The following is a 15,725-nucleotide window of genomic DNA, read 5'->3' on the forward strand; positions in this document are numbered from 1 at the left end:
AAGGTTATTCCAACCCTGATCCAAGCTAGGAAATGGGTGACGTCTTAACATTACCACCATATTTGGAAAAAATATGCCTTGTGGTGTGAAAACAGGACATTTCCTGCAGTGGAATTTCAACTGGGATGTTTTCTCCTTTTCTCGTTTTCAGGTGTTGATGTCGGTCTACGTTTGGGCTCCTTGAAAGTTCAGATTTTGGCCTTGTCCATTTTCTTCCAGAAACAATTGGCTTCCCTCCCTGCGGTTCAGACGTTTTTGAAGGGGGCTCTGCACATCCCACCGCCCATTGTGCCTCCCACGGCTCCTTGGGATCTTAACATGGTGTTGCAGTTTCTGGTTTGGACTGGTTTGAACCTTTACAGGAGGTTGACATTAAGTTTCTTACATGGAAGACTGTTACACTGTTGGCCTTGGCTTCCACAAGGCATTTGTCCGAACTCGGGACGTTGTCTCACAAAAGCCCCTATTTGGTTTTTCGTGAGTATAGAATTGAACTCCGAACTCGTCAGCAATTTCTTCCTAAGGTGGTGTCTGCGTTTCATATCAACCAACCTTATTGTGGTTCCGGTGCTTACTGACACCTCTGCTACCTCAAAGTCCCTGGATGTTGTGAGGGCTTTGAGGATCTACGTGAAGAGGTCAGCTCGTCACAGAAAATCTGACTCACTGTTTATTCTCTATGATCACAAGAAAATTGGGTGTCCTGTTTCAAAGCAGTCTATTGCTCGCTGGATCAGGCTTACTATTCAGCAGGATTATTCATCGGCAGGATTGCCGGTTCCGAATGTACAGGCCCACTCTACTAGGTCAGTGGGTTCTTCCTGGGTGGCTGCCCGGGGTGTCTCGGCTTTACAGCTCTGCTGAGCAGCTACTTGGTCAGGATTGAACACGTTTGCTAAGTTCTACAAGTTTGATACTTTGGCTTCTGAGGACCTTCAGTTTGGTCAATCAGTGCTGCATGAACCTCAGCACTTTCCCACCCGCTTTGGGAGCTTTGGTACATACCGATGGTACTAATGTGGACCCCAGTATCCTCTAGGACAAGGGTTCTCAAACTCGGTCCTCAGGACCCCACACAGTGCATGTTTTGCAGGTAACCCAGCAGGTGCACAGGTGTATTAATTACTCACTGTCCGTGGGCCCACCGGGGATTCCTCCTGTGGGTCAGTCCATCCCTGGAGGGGGGAGGGAAGAGGTGAGCAGAGAAGGGATGTGTGGTGATGAGAAAGCATGCTTAGAAAGACTGTGGGGATGGTAGAGGTGGGCAGAGAAGGACTGTGTGGTGGGGAGGAGGCAGGATTAGAAGGGCTGTGGATAGGGTAGAGAAGGTGCTGTATGGTGTGAATGAGGCATGCTTACAAAGGCTGTGGGAGGGAAAAGATAGCCAGAGAAGGGCTGTGCGGCGGGGAGAATGCATGCTTAGAAGGATTGTGTAAGGGAAGGGTTTGAGCAGTTGGAATGGGGACACTCGCAGCTGCACTGCGCTCCCAATGGGTTGTCACCCCCGTTTGCCTGCTTCACTTGAACAGCCCTGCTTAATAGAAGTACTCAGCAGACTTTGATTTGCTGTTGAGATGCTAATGGTATATTAAGAGGAAGCAGAAAAAAAGAAAGAAAGAACGAACGTGGTATATGTGGAAATGTCAATATGGAGAAACATTATTTCATATGATATATATATATATATATATACACACATATATATATACTGTGTGTGTGTGTGTATATATATATATATATATATATATATATATAATAGATGTATGTATGTATGTGTGTGTGTATATGTATATATATATATATATATATATATATACACACACACACACACACACACACACATACAAACACACCATAACTAAAAAAAATATATTCTTTTTCTTCCTATCAATTACAGAATATTATTCATTAGTGACCATACCTGCTGGAGCTCGTAGCATAAGTGTTTCTGAAATGAACATCTCTACCTCTTACATTTCTGTACGTAACACACTGAACAAGTACTACCTCAATGGATACTGGACTATCGACTGGCCGGGTCAATACAAGTTTGCAGGCACCGTGTTTGACTACAAAAGACCATACAATAATCCAGAGACTTTGACTGCTGCTGGGCCTACAAATGAAACTGTAGTAGTTGAAGTAAGTAATTATTACTTTAGACATTTAAGTGAAGGTTCATAATACTCTTCTGTATTTACACCAGGGAACACTTTCCATCATATATATTATTTATAGCTTAAAAATGGCACAAGTATTTGGGAGGAAATGTTGATGAATGTATAGTTACATATTAGATCAACCCTCCCTCCCTCCTTCAGTTCTTCACTCAGTTTTACTTCATTTACATTACAGTTCTCAATGTTTTGGCAAACGTTCATACAAGTTACAGTTTTCTAAGGCCATGGTAACCTTTACCTTACACTATACTGTAGTTCTAAAAGAATTGCTAATTTGCTTTCACCATATACGCGTAATACCCTCCCCTAACTTCTCACTGAATTAGAAAATATATTTCCACATTAGCACATAATTCCACATCTCCAAAGTCAATTCTAACCAATAATGCACTTAAACAATTCACATTACTTTTAGAGATAAGCAAAGTGTTGTACAACATAGAAATTTTTCTCTTGAGTACAGTTTAACTGCTTGAGGACAGGCACATTAACTCCAAAGACCACAGTTCATCTTGTCATTGTTCCCTGTGGATATTTACAACCATCAATCCTTACAAAACCTGTTCTCAACTACATAGTAACTAAAGCATGCAATGGTAAAGGCTTGCTTGCCCACGTTCATCACATGAGACTAGAGAGTCCTTGTCTATGTTTTTAGAAAATGTGAACAAGAAAAAGGAATCTATAACATATGTAATGTTTGTAACTTGGATATGTACTTTTTGATATCATAGGTTGGTATTCTCCTTTAGATACCAGAGCAATCGATCTGACCGTTTAACGTTTTTTACACACGTGGAATGTATTTTGCACCTAGCTTAAACATCATTATACATATATCAGGAACAGAATTGCTATTGTGACACCTGTAATCATGTTAATGTTTTATCTAACCAACAATGGCTGAAACCTTCACCTTCCTTATTTGTTGCTATGATATGTTTTTCATTAATCTTTACTTTAATTATCACATTGTCATCTGAAACACAAACACAACACTCTCAATACAGTTACAGCTGGTGAAGGGTGTGAGTTACCATTGCGACGGCCTAGAACTGCAGACAATGGCGCTGCATCTCGCAGCCACTCACCCCGAATTTGCACAATTTGGTACGCAGCCCTATGGGACTGTAAACAAAATTGTGCGATTCCAAGCTGGCCTAAAGTGCTGCACTGACTCGTGGGGCCGAGAACACTGGGGCAGATGTATTAAGCCTGGAGAAGTGAATAAAGCAGTGATAAAGAAGTGATAAGTGCAAGGTGATAACGCACCAGCCAATCAGTTCCTAACTGTAATTTTTCAAAGCCTTAATGATTGGCTGGTGCGTTCACCTTCCACTTATCACTTCTTTATCACATCTTTATCACTTCTCCAGGCTTAATACATCTGTCCCACTGTCTGCAATTGTATTGACCTTGGCCTGCCATAACATACACTCTTCCTCTATCAGTTAGCCAAAAAAAAATGCCTCTTTCTGCAAAAATGTTTCCCTCTATTCTATTTTCTCATTTTGTTCAGTAACTGAATTCTGTGTTATTTATTAATTTAAATGTGTGAATATTCTTGAAGACTGTAGGTAAATAAACCTGTATACCTACTTGGGGCAACAAGACTAAAAGGACTGTTCCCACTTATTCTTATAGCCCAGGCCTGGCCAACCTCTGGCTCTCCAGCTGTTGTGAAACTACAAGCATACCTCCCAACATCTGCAGCTTTGAAATTGGGACCCCCTCAGGCGTCTGAAAAGGGTGTGTGTCCTGTTGAAAAAGTGGCGTGGTTTCGTAGGAATGCCGCAATTGTGAGCCACGCCTTCCATTTTCAGCACAGTGGGGGCATGGCCAGCACTGTCTGAGCTGCTGGCATGCCCCCTGTTCCTCTGTTTCTCTTGAATAGACGCTGTCCCAAAAAAGGGACTGTCCCGTGGAAATCGGGACAGTTGGGAGGTATGTACCAGTCCCAGCATGCCCTGCCACAGATTTGGCATTAGGGAATGCTATAATCGTGTCAGGGCATGCTGGAACATGCAATTTGACAACAGCTGTAGAGCCACCGGTTGGCCAGGTCTGTTATAGCCTATGCTTCTCTTTACTTGATGAGAAGTATATATAGGAATATCAGGAAGTGTTTCTCTCTCACTACCAAGCAATTTATGAAATAAATTAAGTCGTAAATTTCTATGTAATACCACATGGGATTTGAGTGGATGCGTTTAGCATTCTGGCTGTCGGGATGTTGGCTGTCATGTGACAGATTCCGGAATCCCGACACCACTCAGGACACCAGCGCCGGATCACCAACAACCCACACCCCAAAGGTAAGTTTTGGGGTACGGGTGAGGATTATGCCCGGGGGGGTAGGGGGTCTAGGCTTAGGCACAATATGAGGAGGGGGGGATAGTTAGGCCTGGGGGGTTAGCTCTAGCCACCTTGGGGTTAGGGATTGGGTAGGGGACATGGGAGCGGTAGAAATACTTACTCCCCTTAATGTCGGGATATAGTGGTCGGTCACGTGACTGGCGGCATCCCAACCACCGGGATATAGTATGCATTCTGATTTGAGAAGTGGTAATGAGCACACTGCTGTGCCACAGAGCCAACCAATGCTGCTTTGTTAATATGGAATAATATTGTAGAGGCTCAGAATCCAGTATCATAAGACCTATGTTGCAGAATTTGTCCAAAAGAAGAGATGCAGCTTCTACAAAGGCATGTTATCAGTGTGCTGCTAGAGTGGTGTGAAAGAACTGTAGTAGGCCACTGGACCCTGTTTGTCACAATGGGGGTAATTCAGACCTGATTGTAGCAGCAATTTCTCTATCGTCCTAGTGGATGCTGGGGTTCCTGAAAGGACCATGGGGAATAGCGGCTCCGCAGGAGACAGGGCACAAAAAGTAAAGCTTTAGGATCAGGTGGTGTGCACTGGCTCCTCCCCCTATGACCCTCCTCCAAGCCTCAGTTAGATTTTTGTGCCCGGCCGAGAAGGGTGCAATCTAGGTGGCTCTCCTAAAGAGCTGCTTAGAAAAGTTTAGCTTAGGTTTTTTATTTTACAGTGAGTCCTGCTGGCAACAGGATCACTGCAACGAGGGACTTAGGGGAGAAGAAGTGAACTCACCTGCGTGCAGGATGGATTGGCTTCTTTGGCTACTGGACATTAGCTCCAGAGGGACGATCACAGGTACAGCCTGGATGGTCACCGGAGCCTCGCCGCCGGCCCCCTTGCAGATGCTGAAACGAGAAGAGGTCCAGAATCGGCGGCAGAAGACTCCTCAGTCTTCTTAAGGTAGCGCACAGCACTGCAGCTGTGCGCCATTTCCTCTCAGCACACTTCACACGGCAGTCACTGAGGGTGCAGGGCGCTGGGAGGGGGGCGCCCTGGGAGGCAAATGAAAACCTTTTTTGGCTAAAAATACCTCACATATAGCCTCCGGGGGCTATATGGAGATATTTAACCCCTGCCAGAATCCATTAAAGAGCGGGAGACGAGCCCGCCGAAAAAGGGGCGGGGCCTATCTCCTCAGCACACAGCGCCATTTTCCCTCACAGAAAGGCTGGAGGGAAGGCTCCCAGGCTCTCCCCTGCACTGCACTACAGAAACAGGGTTAAAACAGAGAGGGGGGGCACTAATTTGGCGTTAGAAATATATAAAAGATGCTATAAGGGAAAACACTTATATAAGGTTGTCCCTATATAATTATAGCGTTTTTGGTGTGTGCTGGCAAACTCTCCCTCTGTCTCTCCAAAGGGCTAGTGGGTCCTGTCCTCTATCAGAGCATTCCCTGTGTGTGTGCTGTGTGTCGGTACGTGTGTGTCGACATGTATGAGGACGATGTTGGTGAGGAGGCGGAGCAATTGCCTGTAATGGTGATGTCACTCTCTAGGGAGTCGACACCGGAATGGATGGCTTATTTAGGGAATTACGTGATAATGTCAACACGCTGCAAGGTCGGTTGACGACATGAGACGGCCGACAAACAATTAGTACCGGTCCAGACGTCTCAGAAACACCGTCAGGGGTTTTAAAACGCCCGTTTACTTTAGTCGGTCGACACAGACACAGACACGGACACTGAATCCAGTGTCGACGGTGAATAAACAAACGTATTCCTTATTAGGGCCACACGTTAAAGGCAATGAAGGAGGTGTTACATATTTCTGATACTACAAGTACCACAAAAGAGGGTATTATGTGGGATGTGAAAAAACTACCGTAGTTTTTCCTGAATCAGATAAATTAAATGAAGTGTGTGATGATGCGTGGGTTCCCCCCGAGAGAAAATTATGGGCGGTATACCCTTTCCCGCCAGAAGTTAGGGCGCGTTGGGAAACACCCCTTAGGGTGGATAAGGCGCTCACACGCTTATCAAAACAAGTGGCGGTACCGTCTATAGATAGGGCCGTCCTCAAGGAGCCAGCTGACAGGAGGCTGGAAAATATCATAAAAAGTATATACACACATACTGGTGTTATACTGCGACCAGCGATCGCCTCAGCCTGGATGTGCAGAGCTGGGGTGGCTTGGTCGGATTCCCTGACTAAAAATATTGATACCCTTGACAGGGACAGTATTTTATTGACTATAGAGCATTTAAAGGATGCATTTTCTATATATGCGAGATGCACAGAGGGATATTTGCACTCTGGCATCAAGAGTAAGTGCGATGTCCATATCTGCCAGAAGATGTTTATGGACACGACAGTGGTCAGGTGATGCAGATTCCAAACGGCACAAAGGTGTATTGCCGTATAAAGGAAGAGGAGTTATTTGGGGTCGGTCCATCGGACCTGGTGGCCACGGCAACTGCTGGAAAATCCACCGTTTTTACCCTAAGTCACATCTCTGCAGAAAAAGACACCGTCTTTTCAGCCTCAGTCCTTTCGTCCCTATAAGAGTCATATCTGCCCAGGGATAGAGGAAAGGGAAGAAGACTGCAGCAGGCAGCCCATTCCCAGGAACAGAAGCGTTCCACCGCTTCTGCCAAGCTCTCAGCATGACGCTGGGACCGTACAGGACCCCTGGATCCTACATGTAGTATCCCAGGGGTACAGATTGGAATGTCGAGACGTTTCCCCTTCGCAGGCTCCTGAAGTCTGGTTTACCAAGGTCTCCCTCCGACAAGGAGGCAGTATGGGAAACAATTCACAAGCTGTATTCCCAGCAGGTGATAATCAAATTACCCCTCCTACAACAAGAAAAGGGGTATTATTCCACATTATATTGTGGTACTGAAGCCAGAAGGCTAGGTGAGACCTATTCTAAATCTAAAAAAAAAAAAATAAAAAAAAATTTGAACACTTACAAAGGTTCAAATCAAGATGGAGTCACTCAGAGCAGTGATAACGAACCAGGAAGAAGGGGACTATATAGTGTCCCGAGACATCAGGGATGCTTACCTCCATGTCCAAAATTTGCCCTTCTCACTAAGGGTACCTCAGGTTCGTGGTACAGAACTGTCACTATCAGTTTCAGACGCTGCCGTTTGGATTGTCCACGGCACCCCGGGTCTTTACCAAGGTAATGGCCGAAATGATGATTCTTCTTCGAAGAAAAGGCGTCTTAATTATCCCTTACTTGGACGATCTCCTGATAAGGGCAAAGTCCAGGGAACAGTTGGAGGTCGGAGTAGCACTATCTCGGATACTGCTACAACAGCACGGGTGGATTCTAAATATTCCAAAATCGCAGCTGATCCCGACGACAAGTCTGCTGTGCCTAGGGATGATTCTGGACACAGTCCAGAAAAAGGTGTTTCTCCCGGAAGAGAAAGCCAGGGAGTTATCCGAGCTAGTCAGGAACCTCCTAAAATCAGTGCATCATTGCACAAGGGTCCTGGTAAAGATGGTGACTTCCTACGAAGCAATTCCATTCGGCAGATTTCACGCAAGATTTTTTCAGTGGGATCTGCTGGACAAATGGTCCGGATCGCATCTTCAGATGCATCAGCGGATAACCCTATATCCAAGGACAAGGGTGTCTCTCCTGTGGTGGTTACAGAGTGCTCATCTTCTAGAGGGCCGCAGATTCGGCATTCAGGATTGGATGCTGGTGACCACGGAGGCCAGCCCGAGAGGCTGGGGAGCAGTCACACAAGGAAAAGATTTCCAGGGAGTGTGATCAAGTCTGGAGACTTTTCTCCACATAAATATACTGGAGCTAAGGGTAAATTTATAATACTCTAAGCTTAGCAAGACCTCTGCTTCAAGGTCAGCCGGTATTGATCCAGTGGGAAAAACATCACGGCAGTCGCCCACGTAAATAGACAGGGCGGCACAAGAAGCAGGAGGGCAATGGCAAAAACTGCAAGGACTTTTCGCTGGGCGGAAAATCATGTGATAGCACTGTCAGCAGTGTTTCATTCCGGGAATGGAAACTGGGAAGCAGACTTCCTCAGCAGGCACGACCTCCACCCGGCAGAGTGGAAACTTCATCGGGAAGTTTTCCACATGATTGTAAACCGTTGGGAAATACCAAAGGTGGACATGATGGCGTCCCGTCTGAACAAAAAACGGGACAGGTATTGCGCCAGGTTAAGAGACCCTCAGGCAATAGCTGTGGACGTTCTGGTAACACCATGGATGTACCAGTCGGTGTATGTGTTCCATCCTCTGCTTCTCATACCTAAGGTACTGAGACTTATAAGACGTAGAGGAGTAAGAACTATACTCATGGCTCCGGATTGGCCAAGAAGGACTTGGTACCCGGAACTTCAAGAGATGCTCACAGAGGACTTATGGCCTCTGCCGCTAAGAAGGGACTTGTTTCAGCAAGTACCATGTCTGTTCCAAGACTTACCGCAGCTGCGTTTGACGGCATGGCGGTGGAACGCCGGATCCTAAGGGAAAAAGGCATTCCGGAAGAGGTCATTCCTACCCTGGTCAAAGCCAGAAAGGAGGTGACCGCACAACATTATCACCACATGTGGCAAAAATATGTTGCGTGGTGTGAGGCCAGAAAGGCCCCACGAAGAAATTTCAACTCGGTCGATTCCTGCATTTCCTGCAAACAGGAGTGTCTATGGGCCTCAAATTGGGGTCCATTAAGGTTCAAATTTCGGCCCTGTCGATTTTCTTCCAGAAAGAAGTGGCTTCAGTTCCTGAAGTCCAGAAGTTTGTCAAGGGAGTATTGCATATAAAACCCCCTTTTGTGCCTCCAGTGGCACTGTGGGATCTCAACGTAGTTCTGGGATTCCTCAAATCACATTGGTTTAAAACCAGTCAAATCTGTGGATTTGAAGCATCTCACATGAAAAGTGACCATGCTCTTGGCCCTGGCCTGGACCAGGCGAGTGTCAAATTGGTGGTTTTTTTCTCAAAAAAGCCCATATCTGGTTGTCCATTTGGACAGGGCAGAGCTGCGGACTCGTCCCCAGTTCTCTCCCTAAGGTGGTGTCAGTGTTTCACCTGAACCAGCTTATTTTGGTGCCTTGCGCCTACTAGGGACTTGGAGGACTCCAGGTTGCTAGATGTTGTCAGGGCCCTGTAAATATAGGTTCCAGGACGGCTGGAGTCAGGAAAACTGACTTGCTGTTATCCTGTATGCACCCAACAAACTGGGTGCTCTTGCTTCTAAGCAGACTATTGCTAGTTGGATGTGTAATACAATTCAGCTTGCACATTCTGTGGCAGGCCTGCCACAGCCAAAATATGTAAATGCCCATTCCACAAGGAAGGTGGGCTTATCTTGGGCGGCTGCCCGAGGGGTCTCGGCTTTACAACTTTGCCGAGCGGATATTTAGTCAGGGGCAAACACGTTGGTAAAATCCTACAAATTTGATACCCTGGCTAAGGAGGACCTGGAGTTCTCTCATTCGGTGCTGCAGAGTCATCCGCACTCTCCCGCCCGTTTGGGAGCTTTGGTATTATCCCCATGGTCCTTTCAGGAACCCCAGCATCCACTAGGACGATAGAGAAAATAAGAATTTACTTACCGATAATTCTATTTCTCGGAGTCCGTAGTGGATGCTGGGCGCCCATCCCAAGTGCGGATTATCTGCAATACTTGTACATAGTTACAAAAATCGGGTTATTATTGTTGTGAGCCATCTTTTCAGAGGCTCCGCTGTTATCATACTGTTAACTGGGTTCAGATCACAGGTTGTACAGTGTGATTGGTGTGGCTGGTATGAGTCTTACCCGGGATTCAAAATCCTTCCTTATTGTGTACGCTCGTCCGGGCACAGTATCCTAACTGAGGCTTGGAGGAGGGTCATAGGGGGAGGAGCCAGTGCACACCACCTGATCCTAAAGCTTTACTTTTTGTGCCCTGTCTCCTGCGGAGCCGCTATTCCCCATGGTCCTTTCAGGAACCCCAGCATCCACTACGGACTCCGAGAAATAGAATTATCGGTAAGTAAATTCTTATTTTTTTTAGCAGATGGGCAAAACCATGTGCACTGCAGGGGGGCAGATATAACATGTGCAGAGAGAGTTAGATTTGGGAGGGTTATTTTGTTTCTGTGCAGGGTAAATACTGGCTGCTTTATTTTTACACTGCAATTTAGATTTCAGTTTGAATACACCCCACCCAAATCTAACTCTCTCTGCACATGTTATATCTGCCCCACCTGCAGTGCACATGGGGGGTCACTCCGAGTTGATCGCTAGCTGCCGTTGTTCGCTGCGTATCGATCATTTAAAAAACAGCAAAACTGCACATGCGTATGCACCGCAATGCACATGTGCGGCATACGGCTACAAAGAGCATCGTGGTTTTGCACAGGTTCTAGCAACGCTTTTAGTCGCACTGGCGGACGCAAGGAGATTGACATGAAGTGGGAGTTTCTCGGTGTTAACGGGGCGTTTGCTGGGCGGGTATCTGACGTCATTACCGTGTCATTCGTCGCAGCAATCATCGCACAGAATAAGTAACTACAGGGCTGGTCTTATTTTGCACAAAATGTGTTTGCAGCTGCTCGGCTGCACAGGCGTTCGCACTCCTGCAAAGCGAAAATACACTCCCTGTTGACGGCGACTATGCATTTGCACGGCTGCTAAAAGTAGCTAGCGAGCGATCATCTTGGAATGACCCCCATGGTTTTGCCCATCTGCTAACAAATTTGCTGCTACGATCAGGTCTGAATTAGGCCCCAGGTGCGCTGCAGGTGTGGCAGATATAACATTTAGCAGAGAGAGTTAGATTTGGATGGGTTATTTTGTTTCTGTGCAGAGTAAATACTGGCTGCTTAATTTTTACACTGCAATTTAGATTTCAGTTTGAACATACCCCACCCAAATCTAACTCTCTGTGCACATATTATATCTGCCCCCCCTGCAGTGCACATGGTTTTGCCCAACTGCTAACAAATTTGCTCCTATGATCAGGTCTTAATTACCCCCAATGGGTGGTATTCATGTGACTGGCGGTTGGGAGACCGACCGTCACATGACCTCCTCCAGCATCCCGACCCCTCACTATCCCGATGGTCGGCATGCCGACCAACAGGGACTATTTCCACTCGTGGGTGTCCACGACACCCATAGAGTGGGAATAGAACCCGTGGCGACCGCAGGTCGCCACCGAGCCCACAGCGTGGCGAGCGCAGCAACCCCGCAAGGGGCTTGCTGTACTCGCCCCTCCCCGCCAGGATCCCGGCGTCGGTATGCTGACCGGCGGACTCCTAACCGCCGGTCAGCCATACTACACCCACCCCCAATGTCTACAAATGAGTGCTTCTGATGCATACTTGCCTACTTTATAAAACTAATTTCAGGGAGAGCTCCTGCAGCTACAGCTGCCTTACTGCCCCAAACCCACCTAATTTGTGCTGGCTGTCCATCTCCAAGTATACCCACTGCCTGCCCACCGGAGGTAGCGTTCGCGGAGCCGGGAGAGGCGCTAGGCCTCTTTGTGGGTTGCGGCCTACCTCCTTCCTCTAAGCTGGGACCTAGATTCTCAGCTCCCCCTCCGGACCCCTGCTCGGAGACCCCGCTGGTCTCCCCTTCTGCACGTCTGAGCTCTCATCGCATCCCGCCACATCTGTCCTCACCTTACGACACACGCTGAGTGGGAGCCCTCCATCACTGTGTTGTCCCGCCGTGGATCACCCGCCTCCTGGTGCAGACGCTGTGCCCGCCATGCTGACTCCCGGTGACTCCTCGGCCCGCTCCTGTCGCTGACATGCGTGCACAGGATTCCGGCCTCAAGCCGCAGCTCTCTCCTGTTACTGGCGACTCCAAGACTCCGGACCCTGCACCTCGCTTCTTCAACCTCACGGTGGGGAGTTCAGCAAGTTGGCTGCTCTCCTGCCTGACCTGGAGGACCCAGCGCTACTACAGGTCTGTCCTCGCACCGCAGACAGGGAACGGCAGTCACTGTCTGTCTCCACTCTGCAGGTATTGACTGCCTCCACACTACAGACCCTTTTTTATACTGATTTATCACTGTCCAATAATCCTATCTGACCCGTACAAACTATACCTGGCTGCTCTCTGAAGACATGTATGGTAACCACACCATATCTGAGAGTTACCATTTGGCCAGAATACCCTACGTTAACAGGGTCTCCATCTTGTTCCTACTGCTGTTATTTTCCTGGTTAGCAGCTTTGCAGATATATTGTAAAATTTCTCTGGAGCTCTCCCTCCAGCCACGTCTGTCGCTCCTGCTGTTTTACCCAGCCTTATATGCTCTGATGTGACTGCTGCCATCTATGGTGTGGGGAGGCACTCCACGCTGTGGGCTTCAGCCATCCGATTCCTTATGTGAAGCTCTCCTGATTGCTATGCCCTGCCACTGACCCCTCTTATGAGTTTTGGTGATGGATAACGATATGAACCTACCCTCTACGCTGTTCTAATGGGAAGAGGCAGAAGGAGTTCGTAAGGGAAGGGTTCACGGTCTAAACGTGTTTCCTCCAGAGTTATCCTCCATTTGTTTCTGTCTGTTGCACAACACCCGGATTCTCCTCTCTCCACTCAGGAGACTGACACACCTCCCTCACCCATAATGGCTCACTTGCCTCCTGGAGACTTCCAAGCTCAAAATTCTCAACTACGCAGTGAGATCTGAGAAATTTTAACACATGTTCGCTACCTACCCACCAAGCAAGATATGCAGGCGCTTGAGTCTCGCTTGCAGGACTCGATTCAGACCCAGATCACCTCCGTGCAGTCAGATATTAAACACCTGGGGTCTAGAGTGGTGTTATTAGAAGAGGAGAAGGAGTCCGTAGATGACCAAATCGCGCATCTCCACGGAGTAATTTCTCAACAGGCTTCAGATATGACGGCCATCCAAAATAAACTGGAAGATTTAGACAACAGAGGACGTCATAATAACATCAGGGTCCGTGGTCTTCCTGAATCGATCCCCCCGACGTGTCTCATTGATGCGCTCAACAAAATACTTGGGGAACTTTTGAGTCTTGATCCTAACGATCCCATCACTTTCGATCGTGCTCACAGATCACTCCAGCCAAAATGATCTGCTTCTGACCGGCAAAGAGATGTCATCTGCATTACTTCTCGCAAAGGGAGGCGATCCTTCGCAAGGTTTGGGAGTTGGAGGGAGTTGAGTACAATGGAGTCTGAATACAGATATGTCAGGACATTTCGTGGAGAACACTCCAACAGAGGAGGCTGGTGAAACCTTTAACGGAAGCATTACGCAAAGCAAATTTCAAATATAGATGGGGCTTTCCATTTTCTGTCCAAGTTACACATGCTGGCAAGTTTCTGTCTCTTCAGTCCCCGGCGGACCTTCCCGCCTTCTGCTCAACGCTGGGATTGGAGGCCCTCGCCCTTCCCGATTGGCAAGCATTCAACTTGCCTGACCCGGCTCCTCCTGCCTCTGCTGCTAACAAATCAAGATGGCAACAAGTTTCACACACTAAGAAGAAGTCCACCACTGAAAAATCCACACGGGCCCGCGACCCCACTTGATGGACTTCGACTTGTTTCCATCTTTCCCTTGTTCTTTTACTCGGGCTTGCCCTTTCCAGGACTCCACTGCATGTACTCTTAAATTGTTCACCTCATTTAGGGTCTTACCTTTAGACTTTTACGAGTTGTCCCTAACTATGTGCATGTTTTTAAGTTGTCCCTAACAATGTTCATTTTTTGCATGTTTTCCTCATAATTACTGTAAAGTCTGCGTGGGTTCACCACTAGACGGCGACTTTATTTCCTATGGTCCCCTGTACAATGTTATTTCTGGTCCTCAAAAGGTTCTTTTGCCTAGTGGGATTGGTAAAGTACCTTTTGCCCTCGATCGATTACTATTATGGTTTTTTTCATGGGTTTGCCGGTGGCAGCGATTGTTTCTGAATGTTTATTATTGTTATTCATAAACTGCATTTTATATGTTACCTGCATAGCCACCAATTTTTTGTGGGGGTCGGGGCTCATGTACCCCTAGCGCGCCCTCTACCGCCCACTTTTTTTTATCTCCGAGACATGGGATCCTTAGTGATTCCTGTTTTGTCCGGAGGCGTTTTTTTCTTCGCCTTACTTCCAAGGCTTTACTGTTACTTTCTTAGTTTTGTCTTTCTGTTTTTCCTTCCTTTCTCTAGCTGTCTTTTTCTCTTCCTCTCAGCCTCTCACTCCTCTCTTCCTCCCTGTCGAATTTGCTATACGTTGCCCTGATGGCCCCTGCACGTCGTTTACTTTCACTTAATGCAAGGGGTCTCAACATCCCCGAAAAACGGTCCCAAGCCCTCCGCTCCTTTCGAGCTGCCAAAGCAGATATGGTACTTGTTCAAGAGACACACTTTCGCCACTCTTCTCCCTCGCCTCTTTTTAAAAATAGATTTTTCTCCTCCGCCTATTACAGTAATTGCCCTCTATCAAAGTTTAAGGGGGTGGCGACTCTGTTCGCTACTCACTTACCGGTTTCTGTAAGTGCAGTTCACTATTTGGAGAAAGGGAGGTGCCTTTTATCAATTTGTACCATATTTGACACTACTTTTACCACTGTCAATATCTATGCCCCCAACCTCGGACAATTACCGTTTCTAGAAAAGATCTTTGATAAAATTGACTCACTTAAACAGTGTGTTTTAATTGTGTGTGTGTGTGGGGGGGGGGGGGATTTTAACTGGGCACTTGACCCTCAGTTTGACGTCTCCTTTGGCACCTCCATTTCAGCTCCTCTGTCAAGACAATTGAGGCTCCTGTTACACACTCACCAGCTGTCTGATGTTTGGAGAATACTCCATCCAACCGATCGGGATTTTACACACTACTCTCACCATTCCTGTTCAAGGATTGATTATATGCTTATTGACCATAGCAACCTTCAATTAGTGCACGATGCATCCATAGGCCTGACAACTTGGTCGGATCATGCCCCAACCCGATTAGACCTGATGCTAGACACCTCTTTTCCTACCTTCTTGGTGATTCAATGAATCGCTCCTATGTGATCCCTACTGCAAAACTCAATTAGAAGACACCTTAGATGTGTATATAGAAATCAACATCTTCCCTGAGGTATCAAGCCTTACCACTTGGGAAGCCCATAAGTGTGTGGTATGTGGTAAATGTATACAATTAGGGTCCTACCTTAAGAAACAGAGACAGGGTCAGATTGATGGGCTTTTACGGAAAAAT

At 47.1% G+C, this 15,725-nt stretch overlaps 1 protein-coding gene across 2 annotated transcripts in view; it reads left to right on the forward strand.

The window, feature by feature from the left end:
* Positions 1-15,725, forward strand: part of ADAMTS16 (ADAM metallopeptidase with thrombospondin type 1 motif 16) — a 922,431-nt gene that overhangs the window by 606,951 nt on the left and 299,755 nt on the right. For both annotated transcript variants that reach the window (XM_063922811.1, XM_063922812.1), the window contains one exon: positions 1,898-2,142. In XM_063922811.1, the coding sequence (XP_063778881.1) occupies positions 1,898-2,142 (245 nt within the window). The remainder of the gene's footprint in view (positions 1-1,897; positions 2,143-15,725) is intronic.

Source organism: Pseudophryne corroboree, chromosome 5 (assembly GCF_028390025.1).
Source record: "Pseudophryne corroboree isolate aPseCor3 chromosome 5, aPseCor3.hap2, whole genome shotgun sequence".
Lineage (NCBI taxonomy): Eukaryota > Metazoa > Chordata > Amphibia > Anura > Myobatrachidae > Pseudophryne > Pseudophryne corroboree.